Consider the following 16,723-nt stretch of genomic DNA (forward strand, 5'->3'; position numbering starts at 1 on the left):
AATAATTAAAAAATACCGCATACATTCTAACATTCATTTACATGGTATTTTGGTTCTTATAACTATTTACATAAAGCTCAGAATCACTTAAATTGAAACTTACGATACAAAATCCCACATCGGTTATATTTGAACTGAGCAGTTTTACAATGATTGAGCTTTCATGAAGTACCAACATTAAAATGTCAATTTTTCCAGCGTTAAAGGTATACAATATAAATAAGTATAATAATATTTTAAGCTTATTAAATTACTACGAAAATGTGTCTAAAAAAAGTTTTTAAAAAAATTTTTAACCGATGCGGGATATTTAAAATGGAAGAAATTGACAAAATCTAGACGAAAATAAAATCGTAAACGCACACGCGCACGTAGTGCCTTCCCTCTCTTTTATATAAACGTGAAAGAGATGAGAGCATTTATCCAAATTATTGTCTTAACAAGTATTTCATATTTATATACCACTAACAAAAGTGGTCGAAAGTATAAATTTTAATAAGAAAAATTCAGAATCTATCGAAAATTGAGTTCCGATAGGTTATAAAGATCAGTTGAACGTCAAACGAATTTAGACTATAAGATGAAGTTTTATGGTCTAGTTTTATCGATAGTATAGAACTGGCACCAAAATTAGTTTGTACAAAAATCAGATATTTTATTTTCTTTTGCTTAGCTAGCGACTTTTAGTTTGGCTGTTTTCTTAGACAATAGTTTTCCTGAAGAATGGAATAATATGTTAATTTCAAATCACGTTCAGGATAGCTAAGAAATACTTAAGCCATAATCAATAGTTTAAAAATAATCTTTTGGATACACACGATCATAAAAACTATCATATCACATTATATAAGTACTTGTACATGCTATTTTTAGTAAGTGAAACTAATTTCACAGGATGTGAATAACATGTTTTTCTTTTTAAATTTTACATTTTTAAATTTAACAAATGGTCGTATCCGTGCTTCTTACATCTACCTTCATCAGTCTCACTAATATCTTAGTCGCAGTCAGTCAATAATGATCGAGTAATAGTTTTTGATCCATGCTTTACTTCCAGACCCATTACGTAAACCCTTCATGGCGGAACCAAAATTAAAATTAAGAAAATATTTTTTTTTCATTTCTTCTTACGAAACAACCCTTCTCATGTGAAATTATTTTCACTAAATAAAACATAACCATGTATATATTACTACATAAAAATGCATCACGTTAATCTCGTAGGTTTGGGGGCAGAAAGGGGATAACCTCACTTGACAATAAACAATAAATTTTTTGACATTATGCATATGTCCATATGAAAATCTAAATTTCATTTTGAGAGTCCCTTCTGTGCCAAAACCTTAGTAAAACATTATATATGTAAGTAAAACTTACATTTATAGTAAAAAAAAAGTTAAAACAAATGTACTTATTCAGTTTTCATGGAAAATATCTCATAAGTAATGACTTTGGCGATGCCTAAAATTTGTTCGTCTACTCTTAAATTATGTATTATCAGAACTTCACTTCTATGGAATAATATTTCTTTAGCTAATTATATTTATCTATGAAAATAAGTATGGAAAAATTAAATAAAAACAGTTTAATCATATCTTTAAACTAAATTTAAATTTTTAACTTTCAATTGGTATCTATATTTTTTTAATCATATTTTTTTTAAATGTGGTCTGTACGTCGAAACAACCAATTTGAAAATATCAGAAAATGAACATAACATTCTTTCTTTATTATCTCCTTATACATAAATGAAAAAAAATATAGGTTACTGCTTCGTTACACAAGTGTACCTATTCAGAGCTTAATAGCTAAGAATATAAAATATTTCTCTTACGTAATGAAAAAAGATATACAAAACTAAAAGATTTTTACTTACTACAGACAAATTATCTCAAATCATAAGAAACATTCATATAATTTACAAAAAATCCCTGCTGAGAAATAAATTCGTTAAAAACATATTTGTAATTTTGACTAATCTCTACCCGTGTTATTATTTTTTCATAGGTAGTTACTATAACTTTTTAATAGTTTAATATTTTTTTCTAATATAATCAAAAAAAAGTTGAGATTTAGGTAGGTACATATATTTTAAACGCATATTATCTCATAATAAAGATGGCTAGTTTCTACTTGAATATAAGTGTATTTTTACATTTTGAAATTTTTTAGATTATGAGGATAAAAAAAACCAAAAGACTTAAATAATATCAAACATATTCACTTCTAATCAGCCTATTTTTTTTTTACTTTGATTATGATTTCTAGCCATAACGTCATTGTAATTGGAGGATTACGTGGAGTTTTTTTTTAATACCGATCGAAACCGTGACTGATGGTAAAAATATAAAACTTAGTTATTATTCATTACAACAATAGAATATATTTGTTTTATTTCCTTAGAAATACAATCTAAATTTCACTGAAGCGTAACTGGCTGCAAATACCAGAGCAGTTTATAAAGAAAACATTATTTAATACATTTTAAAAATAAATTTTACTTTATTTGTAAAAAAAAAATTACGTGTTATCTACACTCGGTTCAAAATAAAAAGAAAATTAATTAATTGTTCCAAATTTAAAAAAGAAACAAAAACCAGTAATAGTTGACCTCCGCCATTGTAATTTAGATGTGTATCAACATTTCTTGGATGAAATTGAATTCGCAATGTTTTTTTTTTTTTTTTTTTAAATAAATTCACTTAAATACTTAATTGAAATTATTTGGATATTTTCATAGGTTTTACCAATTTTTATGTGCGACTTTTGCAAGTCGGTGTGATTAATTAGTCGACATTGTAATTAATCGCGCTAACCATTTTACTGCTCATGAACGAAGTACCGTGTTTATAATAAGACTGGTCGCAGAGATCCGCCGATCGGCTGCAACTGCGCTTTGTCGCATCGAAAAAGTCGTTAAATTTCTTAAATAACTAAGAGTACTCGACATATAACGTCTAATAATAAAATATTGTACGATTAATCGAATCAATAATTCGTAACAATTGTAATCACAAATAAACAAAATGCACATGATCATCGCATCATGATCGCGGTACGTGCGATTTGTCGTGGCGATTCATCGCAGCGATTAGTCGCTTAATGTGAAAGATACGGATTGTAAGGAGGTTGTTTGGCGTGGGGCGTCGAATCAGCTGGGCCCATGACCTGTTCGTATGTTGGTGGGAGCGCTGAAAAAAAAAGAAAGAATAATTATATCAATACAAATATATAGCCTATTTTTTAAATTATGTTAATAAGTTTGCATGCTAACACATTCAGTGGCCTGAATCTGCAAATTCAGTTACCATAATCCAATCTAGGTTTCTCAAACAAGATGACTTAACTCTAATTGCCTAATTTTTACTACTATTTTTATTTATTTTTTACTTTTTCTGAATCGTGGTGAGAGAATACTTATTCTTATGACAGGTGGAAAATAGATGGATAGCTAGGTACAATACCCTTTATTGGACATAGATATAACAAAATAACTTATAATATTAATGGTGTCGTGTGGTGAAGAATCTCAAGTTTATAAGCCTTAGTCGCTGTTCACGACATTCCTCCATGGGAAAGACATGGTTCGATGGCTCGAGAGAGAGTAGTTCTATTCTCGAGTGGCGGAAACCGCAAGGCATTACCATTACTATTACTATTAACACATTTACATACATACATCTTCTACACTAACATACATCCTACTAATATTATAAATGCGAAAGTTTGTGAGTATGACAGGATGTCAGTATGGATGTCTGTTACTCTTTCACGCAAAAACTACTGAACCAATTACTATGAAATTCGGTATGTTGGTAGCTAAAGCCCAGAGAATAACATATAGGCTACTTATTATCCCGAAACTCCCGCGGGATTGATTCCACGCGGACGAAGTCGCGGGCGGCCTCTAGTACCTACATACATAAAATCACGCCTTTCTCCCGGAGGGGTGGGCAGAGACTACATCTTTCCACTTGCCACGATCTCTGCACACTTCCTTCGCTTCATCCACATTCATAACTCTCTTCGTGCAAGCTCGGCGGTTTCGGGCACACAATGTTTACAACATCATGACGTCACACATAACCGTTATCAATATGACACATAATCCGCTGTTATTTATTATAAGACTAGGCAATGTGTGTTTAGCTATTATGCGTGCTTTGTAGAAACACGCTGGTTGACAAATTACATACATATAGTCACGTTTATATCACTCGCGGAGTAGACAGAGCCAACAATCTCGAAAAGTCTGATAGGCCACGCTCGACTGCTCGGCTCAATGATAGAATTGGGATTCAAATAGTGACAGCCTGAATCCCAAGCTTAAAAGCCTATCCCTTAATCGCCTTTTACGACATCCACGGTAAAGAGATGCGAGGGGGTTCTATTTTTTTTCTATTCGTGCCGGGAACCACACGGCAAATTAAGGTAATTCAAACATTCCCGGAATAAAATATACTTACGACCAGAAACCTGTCAATGACTATTTGAATCTCAATTCTATCATAAAGCCATACGGCTGAACGTGGCCTAGCGGTCTTTTCAAGACTGTTGGCTCTGTCTACGCCGCAAGGGATACAGACGTAACTATATGTATGTAAACATATATGATATAGCGTTGGGTTTGTTTCCTTTTCTTGTACATAAATAATGCAAGCGCAATATTTTAATTAACTTTTTAAACCGCAATATGATGTGGTCTGAATTTCTGATTATTAATTTTTTGACCACATAATTCACAATATAAAAGTCTAGTCCAATATATATTGCATAGGTATAGGGAGACTGGGGATACTTGATCCCCAGGGAGACTTGATCCCTTGTCAATAAATCGATAAGCAGACGGTATTTTTATTTTAAAGACTGGCAATACTGTTGATTTCACTCATTGTCTATGGCTGAACGTAAATTTGACGGTTCACAATTGACAACTTCAGAGCAATGGTGCCATTTTGTTTTCGCCAGGTGAAAATATTTTTCTGTGAGTATTCAAATCATTATCTATAGTTATTATTTATTATAAATTAGTAACCACATTCTAAAGACTAGAAAAGTTGTTAATTGAAGTTTGTATTGATGGGTTTTTCATCTAATTACCGCTTTATTTCTTTAACAAAAATTTGGTTTTTGAAAAAAATCAGTTCCGGGTACACTTGATCCCTGCGAGCGCGGGGAGAGTAGATCCCGGGATCAAGTGTCCCCTATATTTGGTTAGATATAGATAGCTCAGTATTTTTACTTGTTTTAGATGGAAGAAAAATATAAACGTATATTACGTATAAAGAGGGCGCTAAGAAACCATACCCATAGACAAAACAAAACTTGAATTAGCAGTTAAAGCGATTTTGAAAGGAAATACTATCAAAGGAACTGCAAAACTTTATGATGTGCCTTTGATGACACTAAGAAGATACGCCAGGAAACAACAACGACAGCCAGATGTTAAATTTCCCAATAATCATGTAAATCATTGCGATAATAAAAATAAGACAAAAAGTTTTTGTAGGTACACATTTAGTAAGGATTGTGATTATTAAGACTCAAATTATCTTTAAGTAACCACATAGAGGTCTAAAATAATATAACCATTGTAAGTGTTGATTTTTGTTATGTTTATATGATTAAATAAACAATTTTTATATTGTAAAATGCATTATTATTATTTTATAATGACGTAGGTACACTTGTTCCCCTATAATCAAATCTTACCTACACAGGGATCAAGTCTCCCAGCATAGGGGACACTTGATCCTTTTATAATGTCGTAGTAAATTTAAAAAAAAAAAGTACTAATTATTAATTAATTCCATAATCTGATAATGAACAAAGTTAGATGAATAGTTTTTCTAGGTAGTCACCAAAAATTTTCTAAAAGCCATTACTATAGACTAAGATATGAGCAATAAACTAAAATGGGGATCAAGTGTCCCCAGTCTCCCCTACAGCCAACTGCAGAAGAACTTGAACAACTTTGGTTATGGTTTGTATAACATCGGCATCATGTTTCTCTGACGTTGACTGTACACTCAAATACCAAATGCGAAAATGAGAAAGTAGCTCTGTATGTCTGTTACGCTTTCACGCCTAAATCACTGAACCGATTTTCATAAAATTAATACAGATTCAGTTAATCCTGAGGAAGAACATAAGACTATTTTTTTTAACTATAACAGCTAACGAAGGCGCGGACAACACCTAGCAAGTTATCATAACAAACATTAAATAATCCTTAGTGTGTCATAAAGATAAGTCGCGCATACCAATTAGTTGTGGCGTTATAGATGAACAAACATACAAATTGAATACCTTGTGAACTCCATCCTGGCGGTGGTATTCCATAAAAGGCTAGCATGAAAGCATTAGGCATTTAATTAGATATAAATATTACATACATACATATAATCACGTCTATATCCCTTGCGGGGTAGACAGAGCCAACAGTCTTGAAATGACACGATGACACGGTGACACGGACACATGATCGGCCACGTTCAGCTATTTCGCTTAGTGATAGAATTGAGATTCAAATAGCGACAGGTTGCTAGCCCATCGTCTAAAAAAAGAATCCCAAGTTTGTAAGCCTATCCCTTAATCGCCTTTTACGACATCCATGGGAAAGAGATGGGAGTGGTCCTATTCTTTTTTGTACTAGTGCCGGGAACCACACGGCACTTCGAAAAGAACATCTATTAGAAATAACAGTAGTAACCATAACTAAGTCAAAAAAAAATTCAAAATTCAAAATTTCTATTCATTATTATAGGATACTATATATCGCTTAATAATTGTCGTATGGATTAACAAGATTGGTTGACGTCAAATAAATTACTTAAAAACTAAGTTTACTGCCGCTTCCAAGGCGTCAGTGCAGAAGAAGCGGTAACAAACTGCATTGCAGCATTTTCTTCAACAACGTCAACTTCACAATATTAAATTATACTTAGAATAGAATAGAGAATAAGTCGGAACACGTCACCTACTTACGAAGAACTTAAGCCTCCGGTAGCCCTGTCCACCCTGAAAAGACTAAAGACGTGATAAACGTAACTCACCGCTGGCATCGGGCGCGTTGGGCGGATACGGCGACGTGTGCGGCTGCGGCATGCCGTGTGGGTACGGCGACTGCTGCGGGTACGGCGCCTGCTGCGGGTACGGCGCGGGGTGAGGGTACGGGGTTGTTTGTGGGTACGGCGCCGGGGGGTACGTCTGCTGTGGGTAAGGCGCTGGGGTGGCCGGCACAACTACTGTCGTGTGTTGGCCTGGGGGCGCTGTAAATGATCAATTATTCGAGATGAGTTCGAGAACCTATAGTAGGTAACTACTGATAAAGAACGTGAACCTTATAATTATATCTTACACATCTTATCTGACTTAAATCTAATTATAACTACTAGGTATCGCTTCCAAAGCGCATGTGTAGAAGAAGCAGCGGAACAAACAACACTGCAGCATTTTCATCGTAATATAATAACACAGCCTAAAGCATTCCTCGATAAATGGTCTATTAAACACAAAAATAATTTTTCAATTCGAACCAGTAGTTCCTGAGACTAGCGCTTCAAACAAACAAACAAACTCTTCATCTTAACAATATTAGTATAGTATAGATGTTAAGATATTAGTAGGTAGTGATGTTAAGGTGTTAGTGATGACGTCATACCTGCCCCGGGGTGAACAGGTACGTAGGTCCGCTGTACTATCTGAACCACATTGTTAGGCCCGGGGGGCACGGGGGGGATCGAGGGGGCCGCTGCAACCACAGGTTATACAGGGTTATTTTAAAACATAGAAAAATTTTGATAATGGAACAGTGAGTGAATGACAGAGCAATTTAATGGTGATGACTATCTATGTTCCCGGGTAAGGATCCCGGTCAGGGCATGATGGAAAAAGAACTTTATCCAATTGGACTGAGTCTGCTATTTGAAAATACAGTATCGTTGATATCTTTGTCTTTGGTTTTGATCACGATTCTGGATTCGGTAAGTAAGGATTTTACACGAAGCGACTCACGTCTCTGACCTCCGACACCTCTGCAGATACCATAACCCATATTTGAAACACGATAGCAGTGTTACGTAGTAGATATATAGATTTTGTTTTATTTCTATTTTATTTTTTTTTGGTCAAAGGCATCCGCGGTAGACCCCTTTTTTGTACATTTTTGTATGGAAATTGTCACATTTTTAATTTGTATTTGGTACCAAATAAACAATTATTCTATCTCTTTCTTTATATCTGTCTAGACGGCCGAAGTAATTTGACCATTGCTTTTTAAAATAACCCAATGTGCATATAGAATTACAAAGTTACACACATAATGATTAAAAATTACTAACAGATAGGCAAATAAATATAGAAGGACCAAGAACAACGTTACGATTTTTTTTTTAATTTAGTAAGTACCATAGAATTGTTAGTATGTTAGTGTTAGCTCATACCAAACAAAACGAACAAACATAGACTAAATACATACATACATATGATCACGTCTATATCCCCTGGCGGGGTAGACAGAGCCAACAGTCATTAAAAGACTGATACTTTAAAACTGTATCTTTTTTTCTAAACCCAATCACTCAAATTAACAAATTAATAATGGGAATGTTTGCGGGGTAGACAGAGCTAACAGTCTTAAAAATACTGATAGACCATCTTCAGCTGTTGCAGGTTTACTGATAGAATTGGATTCATATAGTGAAGTTGCTAGCTAAAAGAAGAATCCCAAGTTATAAACCTGGGATTCTTAGAGCTTGGTCGCCTATCCCTTAGTCGCCATTTACTACGTCCATGGGAAAGAGATTTAATGGTCCTATTCTTTCTTGCTATCGGTGCCCGAGAACCACACGGCACTATCTAATGATGGTCAGAAGCACAGAACTCTGAAAACGAAACGGTTATTAACACTCACGCTGCAACACCTGACCCCTGTTCCTCCTGCAGCAGCACTTGATGAGGCATATGACGACCAGAGCGAATGCTATGCACCCGATCACGCTCCCCACTATCTCCATGGTGTTGTCTTCGAAATCCTCGTGGCTATGGTTGTGAAAGTGTTTGCTGATTTTCTGGAAGAAAGAGGTTTTATACATTTAAGGTTTTATGCATCACTAGAGGCCGCCCGCGACTTCGTCCGCATGGAAACCCTATCAATCCCGCGGGAACTCTGGGATAAAAAGTAGCCTATGTGTTATTCTGGGTCTTCAGCTACCTACATACCAAATTTCATGGTAATCGGTTCAGTAGTTTTTGCGTGAAAGAGTAACAAACATCCATACAAACTTTCGCCTTTATAATAGTAGTAGGATTGGAGTAGACAGAGTTAATGAGGTTTTTATACATTAAAGGTTTTATGCATCATTGGAGTAGACAGAGTTGATTGTCTCGAAAATAATTTGGACACTTTCAGTTGTACGGATTATCAAGGGAATCGAGATACAATTTTACCCAATATTGAAGTAGCTGTCCCGGCAAACGTTGTTTTGCATTTTGTGGGTGTGAAAAATAGATGTTGGCCGATTCTCAGACCTACTCAATATGCTCACAAAATTTCATGAGAATCGAAAGTCAAGCCGTTTCGGGAGGAGTACGGGAACGAACATTGTGACACGAGAACTTTATACATATACATATATGATTACATACATAAAGTCACGTCTATATCCCTAGCGGGGTAGACGGAAAGTCATATGATTTTGCGGGGTAGATAACCCGTGAAGCGGTAAAAAATAAACTCACTGTCGCATTTATAATAAATACTAGCTGTGCCAGCGACTTCGTACGCGTGGTATAGTTATTTTGGGCATCATTGAAGGCCTCAAGGATGAATTATTTCCCCCGTTTTTTTCAAATTTTCCATTATTTCTTGGTTCCTAATAGTTGCAGCATGATGTTATATAGCCTAAAGCCTTCCTTGATAAATGGTCTATTCAACGCAAAAATAATATTTCAATTCGATCCAGTAGTTCCTGAGATTAGCGCATTCAAACAAAAAAACTCTTCAGCTTTATAATATTAGTATAGATTTAAATCATTGAAGGGAATTTCATAGCAATATTTGTATAACATATTTACAAGAGGCTTTACATGTAACGGAAATGCTTATCATTTTATACAGTAACCAGGCAAAGTTTATAACTAAACATGTTGAATAATTTGAAGAATTATGTCCTCACAATATGATAACTTGATAAGAGAAAGCATCGGACGGAGCCCTGCAATCTTTTAGTAAAAACAAATTAATGTATAATTACATTTGTCTTGTTTGCTAAATGTATTCATCCCGTTTGGGTCCTGACACCAATAGAAAATAAGAATAGGACCAGTCCATCACTCTCCCATGGACGTCGTAAAAGGCGACTAAGGGATATGCTTACAAACTTAGGATTCTCCTTTTAGGTGACAGGCTAGCAACCTGTCACTATTTGAATCTCGATTCTACTATTAAGCCAAACAGCTGAACGTGGTCTATCAGTATTTTTAACGCCATTGGTTCTGTCTACCCCGCAAGGGATATGGACGTGATTTTGTAAGAACATGTGTGAGACGTGCTTAAATACGTAAATTGTGCTTACAATTCAACTGAAATTGCATGCCGTCTTACATTTTGCTGACTTAGCAATGCAAATGACAGACAAAACAAGGTCAGAATGTTGCAACGGTGAACAGGACTCTGTTTGCATGACATTAGGTAATATTGCCATTAAATTTGTATCTAATAGAAGTATACACTATAATAAACCAAATATTGTTTAACCTACAAAAATACTCTGAAAATAAGTTTGAATTACATATAATCACGTCTATATCCCTTACAGGGTAGACGAAGCTGACAGTCCTTGAAAAAACTGAAAGGTCAAGTTCAGCTGTACAGCTTAATAATAGGATTGAGATTTGAATAGCGACAGGTTGCCAGCCCATCGCCATAAACCGGAATAAGTACTAAGTTTCTATTAGCACTTCCATAATACGTCTCTTACTATAATTGTAAAAAATTTTGTGTTTATCAAAAATAGAACACAATCTTTCTAACAACTTAAACAATAAGGAAAAAGAGATTTATTGTTTGCACTGGGTCTTGATTGGCTCTATAATTATTAGTTGAGCAATTAAGGCTCCAAATTGGGAGATCTTATTTTACAATAGATATTTAATTTAGTTGGTATAGCAGTGGAAATATTTAACAATAGTTAAGTTTATTAAACTAAAGAGCAGTCTTCTCTACAATTAAACTGCTTATGTCTGGCATGAAATGCGAAACCTTGCAGGCGAAACAATGAATAGTTTTTTGAAACGATTGTGAAATAATAAAGAGGAAACATGAACGGACTTACTCTAAAATCATCATCATCGTCGTGATCAAAGAAACCCATTTTTCACTGTTTTTTTACACCTTACACACAACTATGAAACGAATGCGCGATGAGAACTAAATTAAAAGCCAGTAAATATTAATATCATCACTTGATCTTACAAGAATGAATCATCATTGATAGATAAATACTGGGAAATCCACATAAACTGGTTCATCGCATTACGTTTTTAGTTGGCTTACGAAGCGGTTGTCAACGTCACGTGTGTAGGTAGAAATTAATCCCATTTTTCACCGTTTAAAAACAAATACATTTATGTACATAACAAGTTTACCCACCTTTTTGTTTAAGTACTATGAATGATTTCCTTCTTCAAATCAACCAACACAAGCAAAGAACGCTATTATTTCACTTCCCTGATGTTTGAAAAAATAATACAGTGAACGTTTCGTTTTACGGGCATTTGTTTGAACATCTTGTTTCTTTTTACCACTTTTTACTTTGCTATCTATAATCTCCGTAGCACAATGCTTGATCGATAACTGCTTATGTCGGAACGAGTTGTCAAATGAATATTTTTTTTTCGGTTCTTTCTCAGCTCAGGTGCGATGCAGTGTTAGCACCAAAATAGAATTTTACACATATAACAATTTAACTGCTGTCACTTAGTGTAATTTATATTTATATATTCAAAGTCAGTATGAATATATAAAAATTTTGAAAAGCCGTGTTAAAGTTTATTTAATTAACACGCCTACATTATTATAACATTTTGCTTTTGCATGCAGCTTTCTTGTTTTTGTTTCTGTCAATGTCAGTTCAGTTCAGTCAGTCACTTACAACGGGAAATTAAGTAAAAACTTAACACTGGGAATTGTGTAACCTAAAAACTATTATCTATTCTGTTTGTTTATTAGAAATAATTGTCAGAAAAATGAATTCACTATCCATCACAAGTAGTTTACTCCAATTAAAACTTATTCTCAAAATGAATATGAACTATTTACACACTAATTCAGTTACCTTTGCTGTTAAGAAAACAACATCGGCGGCAGGAGGTTACATTTTAATTAGTTTTATTTTCCATGGGTACTTAGAAGAAAACTGTGAAAATCGTAGCTAGTAAACAATCTCTGTCTTTCTCTTGGATAAAAGACGTGAAAAGTGTATGCATCTCCATCAGTTCCATCGCAAAACTATTTGTCTTACACTGAGAATATTAATTTTCTTAAACTGTGTGTTTATAACTAAGCTTTTTAGTCATTCAAAAACATAGAAAGTGGACCCGTAACCTACAGGCTTGCATGAAGAGAGTTATGAATGTGGATGAAGTAATAGAAATATGCAGGGTTGAGATGTCATCCCTTTCTACAGGAAAAAGGGCATAATGTTTGTGTTAAAATAGCAAGTAAATTCTATTAATTACACATACATAAATATATTCTCGTCTATATCCCTTGAGATGTAGACAGAGACTATTGTCTTGAAAACTTTGTATGGCTGTAGGTTACTAGTCTATTGCCTACAAGAGAAATCCCAATTGTATAAGCATGTCCCTTAGTTGCCTTATATGACATCCATGGTAAGGATATGGAGTGGTTCCATTCTAAACTGCCAGAAACTACATGGCATGACTAGTAACGGAATCAAGTATAATCTGGAAATAAATACCAGCTACTAGATCATGACATCCCAAAAAGCTGAGTGACATTTTATTGTAGCATACTAGTGAGAATAAGATTTTATTGTACTCTCCAATTAATTAATTTCTTTCATTTTCATCATCATCATATTACTTCAGTTAGTCACGTCTATATCCTTGAAATATATTATAATTGAAAATACTGATAGGCCACATTCAGCTGTTTGGCTTTATGATAGAATAGAAGAGAATAGATAGAAACAGCCCACCGCCTTAATTAAGAATCCCAAGTTTATAAGGCTTAATCGCCTCTTACAACCTCCATGGGAAATGAGATAGAGTGGTCTTATTCTTTTTTTTATTAGTGCCACACAGCATTTTCTTTCTTATCATTAATTTTACCATTTAAAGGTGTAATGGGGCTGGGCAAGGGTAAGAAGAAAGCAGGCAAGATCACCACAATGGAGAAGAAGCAGCTGCCCGTGGAAACGGACCCGCACAAGCTGGTCACATACGTGTGCGGTTCTAACATCTACACCACAGGGGAGGATGTTAAGGTAAGTCTACTCTCATGGGGTTACTGGAAGAGATTTCTATTGAAATATTTAGCACCTTCGTACTTGAATTACTGTATTAAATGCTGTATGTAATTTTGTGTACATAAATAAATATAAGTTGTACAAAGTTAGTGTTATTGAGTATATCCCTTGCGGGGTAGACAGAGCCAACTGTCTTGAAAAGACTGAATGTCCACATTCAGCTATTTGGCTTAAAGATAGAATTAAGATTTAAATAGTGACAGATTGCTAGCCCATCGCCTAAAAAAGAATCCCAAGTTTGTAAGCCTATCGCCATAGTCGCCTTTACGACATCCATGGGAAAGAGATGGAGTGGTCCAATCTTTTTTTGTATTGGTGCCGGGAACCACACATTGAGGCCGGGAACAATAATATGTTTGTATGCAAACAGACTTTTTTTATAATTTCAGTTGAAAGATGACAGCGAATACCCTGATTGGCTGTGGGAGCTGCGACCCGTGCCTCCTCGCTTAGAGGAGCTCGACCCCAACTCCAAACAGTACTGGTTGAGGGTCAGAGCGGCCGGTATAAGGAGGAACAACATGCTAAGATCCATGAGGAAGTTTTAGTGTTGGGTGGTGAAGTGTTACAGAACAATTGATAGAATAGGTACCGGTTTTTGAATAAAATGATGTATGTATGTTTTATTGTATGGTTTTTAACTGACTTTAGAAAAGGAGGTTCACAATTCATTGGTTTATTTTTTTGTTATTCCAATCTGACAAATTATATTTATTATTAGATTTTAATTGTTTCTTTATTCCATTCTGATTCCCGGTTTCCAGTCAAATATTTCAGAATGGATCAGATTGGGCAAAAGTATCTAATAATAATAATGAAGACAAGGTTTGGGAGATCAGACCGAAAAATTTCCTTTTAATTATGGTTAAAAGCCTGTATGTAGCGAGAGCGATGATTCGGCTCGACCGCCACCAAAGGGAAGATCTTCCGCCAGACTAGGTGTGATGCCTGGGGAACCGCGGCTCCGGCGATGTTGTGTCGGAGGTTGTAGATATAGCTCCAATCCGTGAAATCGCGATTTAGTTTCTTCGCTGCTTTTGGTTGAGCGCGTCTATTTCTTCGCGACGATTGACAGTTGTTGTGTGATTTGATGTTGTGACGAGTGGCGTAGAGATGTCGCCACACTGTCTTACCCACTAGTCCATTTGAGTTGACCCATGGTATGACAAGTGGGACTTTTTAGTCTCAGTTGTCCCTTTCCCAATAGGACCACTCCATCTTTTTCCTATGGATGTCGTAAAAGGCGACTAAGGGATAGGCTTACAAACTTGAGATTCTTTTTTAGGAGATGGCTTAGCAACCTGTCACTATTTGAATCTCAATTATATCATTAAGCCAAATAGCTGAACGTGGCCATTCAGTCTTTTCAAGACTGTTGGATCTGTCTACCCCGCAAGGGGTATAGACGTGACCTGACGTGGCTTCGGTTTTTTGTTATGTTGCTTACTATTAAAGTACTTACTTCCTAACTATTAGTAGATAGTTATGAATAAATATCTATGTAAAATAATAGACGATCTTTTACTTAATTCATATATTTTCAACCAAACAATGTAAACAGACACTTGTAAAACTCAAAAGGACGTCAAAACAACATGATTACAAATGTGAAACAAAAACCATTTTCACGTTATGCTGTTTTTTGGATTCAAGAAAATCGTTTTATAAGATTACACTGATAGTTTTTAAGTCATAAATCCAAAAGTTATCTAAATTGTACCATTCTTTCAATATTTTCATTAAAGTAAGATTTAACGTATTATCTTCCGCTGTAGAGAAAATAAGACAGAATAATGAACCATACAATCACGGTTATTGAGTTCAAAATCAATTAGCTTTTAACTCTTTTTGATACTGGTACTCACATCACTGTTATTCGAAGTTAATTTTTTTTTCTGCAGTAAAAGCAGGCAATATTAGGGGAAAGTGGTCACCATTCGTACGCGGGGCACATTCGTACAGTTAGTCTAACAAAAATACTAAACGGGGTAAAAAACACGGCTTTGCTTGTGTGCATAGACATATCGGCCGCCATGTTGCTAGCGGATTGTCGCGCCAGTCGCATTACAGTGTATCAGTTGACAAGACGTAACGTGTTTTCGCGCACGGTGAGTAATTTTTTTTACCTAAATGTAATTCGTAATTGTAAGTAGAATTGTTATGTTTTTGATAAAATGGTGATGTTTAATCAATGTTAACATTGTTTATTTTGAGCTTTAATTGTTATATTTCTCAAACTAAATTAGAATTTGTATAAAGTTTTATTTTAATTTTGTGCAAAGGCATGGGGTGCATTCGGACAGCCAGACAGGGGGCACATTCGTACGGGTACGAATGCTCCCCTTTAGATTTTATCAACTACCAGTATATTAAAATTAAATTTTTATGAAATAAAATATAGTAGGTATTACCTTTTAAAGTATTCTTGTTCTAACAAAATGAAATATTTTTATTAAGTCGACCTTATAATTATTTTTTTTATTGCAGAATCATGGTGCGAAAAAAAGACTTCTGTTGTCTATTATGTCGGAAAAGTTCTCAGTCATTATTCGGATACAGAGATGAAAATAAGTTATCTTCGGAAGAAACCGGGATTATCGTGGTCCTTCATTTTCCTCGATATAGAAGACATACACACTGTGTATATCAGCGATGTCGCCATGATCCTCCTTGATCCTCAACCACGACCGGGTTGTACATGCAGAATGGCTAGAATTTTTACTTTTGTAGTTAATTTAAATAATTATAATGTGCAATAAGTTCCAAAGTAACAACCAAATGTATAATTATCAGTGTCCGACCGAAGGTCTATTTTTGGCCGAAGCCGAAGCCGATTAATCGGCTATCGCCACAACCTTCGGCCGAAGCCGAAGCCGAAGGTTTATATTCTCTCAGCACTCAGTAATTAATTTTGTTCAATACTGTCTACAAGCTACAATTAATATTAAAATTATTTTAAAACCTCAATATTGAAGGTTTATATATTGACTGTCTCATATAGAAGTTGATGATATATCATAGAGAGGTTTAGAGATAAATAAACGTAGTACGGACTTGTTTTGATGCACGCAATCAGCAATGTGATATTTTGACAGTGACTCCCCGCCGCCTCATGACTTTCGTAGCAGTTCGTTCAATCTCGACGGTCGCTCGGACCTTCGGCGAAA

At 35.0% G+C, this 16,723-nt stretch overlaps 2 protein-coding genes across 4 annotated transcripts; one reads left to right on the forward strand and one right to left on the reverse strand.

Moving 5' to 3' along the window:
* Positions 1-1,583: 1,583 nt before the first annotated feature.
* On the reverse strand, positions 1,584-11,836 carry LOC106138236 (protein shisa-5). 3 transcript variants are annotated; one of them, XM_013339337.2, is made up of 5 exons: positions 11,654-11,836; positions 8,915-9,071; positions 7,664-7,753; positions 7,056-7,271; positions 1,584-3,191 (listed from the first exon to the last, which is right to left on the reverse strand). In XM_013339337.2, exons 2-5 carry the CDS (start codon positions 9,015-9,017, stop codon positions 3,100-3,102), a joined length of 501 nt encoding a protein of 166 aa, XP_013194791.2. In that variant the 5' UTR covers positions 9,018-9,071; positions 11,654-11,836; the 3' UTR covers positions 1,584-3,099. The 3 variants fall into 3 exon arrangements, with proteins under 3 accessions (XP_013194791.2, XP_013194789.2, XP_013194790.1); XM_013339335.2 differs by lacking the exon at positions 11,654-11,836 and adding an exon at positions 11,337-11,571; XM_013339336.2 differs by lacking the exons at positions 7,664-7,753; positions 11,654-11,836 and adding an exon at positions 11,337-11,572.
* A 304-nt stretch (positions 11,837-12,140) lies between these two features.
* Positions 12,141-14,284, forward strand: LOC106138218 (large ribosomal subunit protein mL54). The gene is made up of 3 exons (XM_013339314.2): positions 12,141-12,373; positions 13,369-13,514; positions 13,946-14,284. The coding sequence occupies exons 1-3, from the start codon at positions 12,250-12,252 to the stop codon at positions 14,102-14,104; spliced, it is 429 nt and encodes a 142-aa protein (XP_013194768.1). The 5' UTR covers positions 12,141-12,249; the 3' UTR covers positions 14,105-14,284.
* Positions 14,285-16,723: the final 2,439 nt, after the last annotated feature.

Source organism: Amyelois transitella, chromosome 26 (genome assembly GCF_032362555.1).
Source record: "Amyelois transitella isolate CPQ chromosome 26, ilAmyTran1.1, whole genome shotgun sequence".
Lineage (NCBI taxonomy): Eukaryota > Metazoa > Arthropoda > Insecta > Lepidoptera > Pyralidae > Amyelois > Amyelois transitella.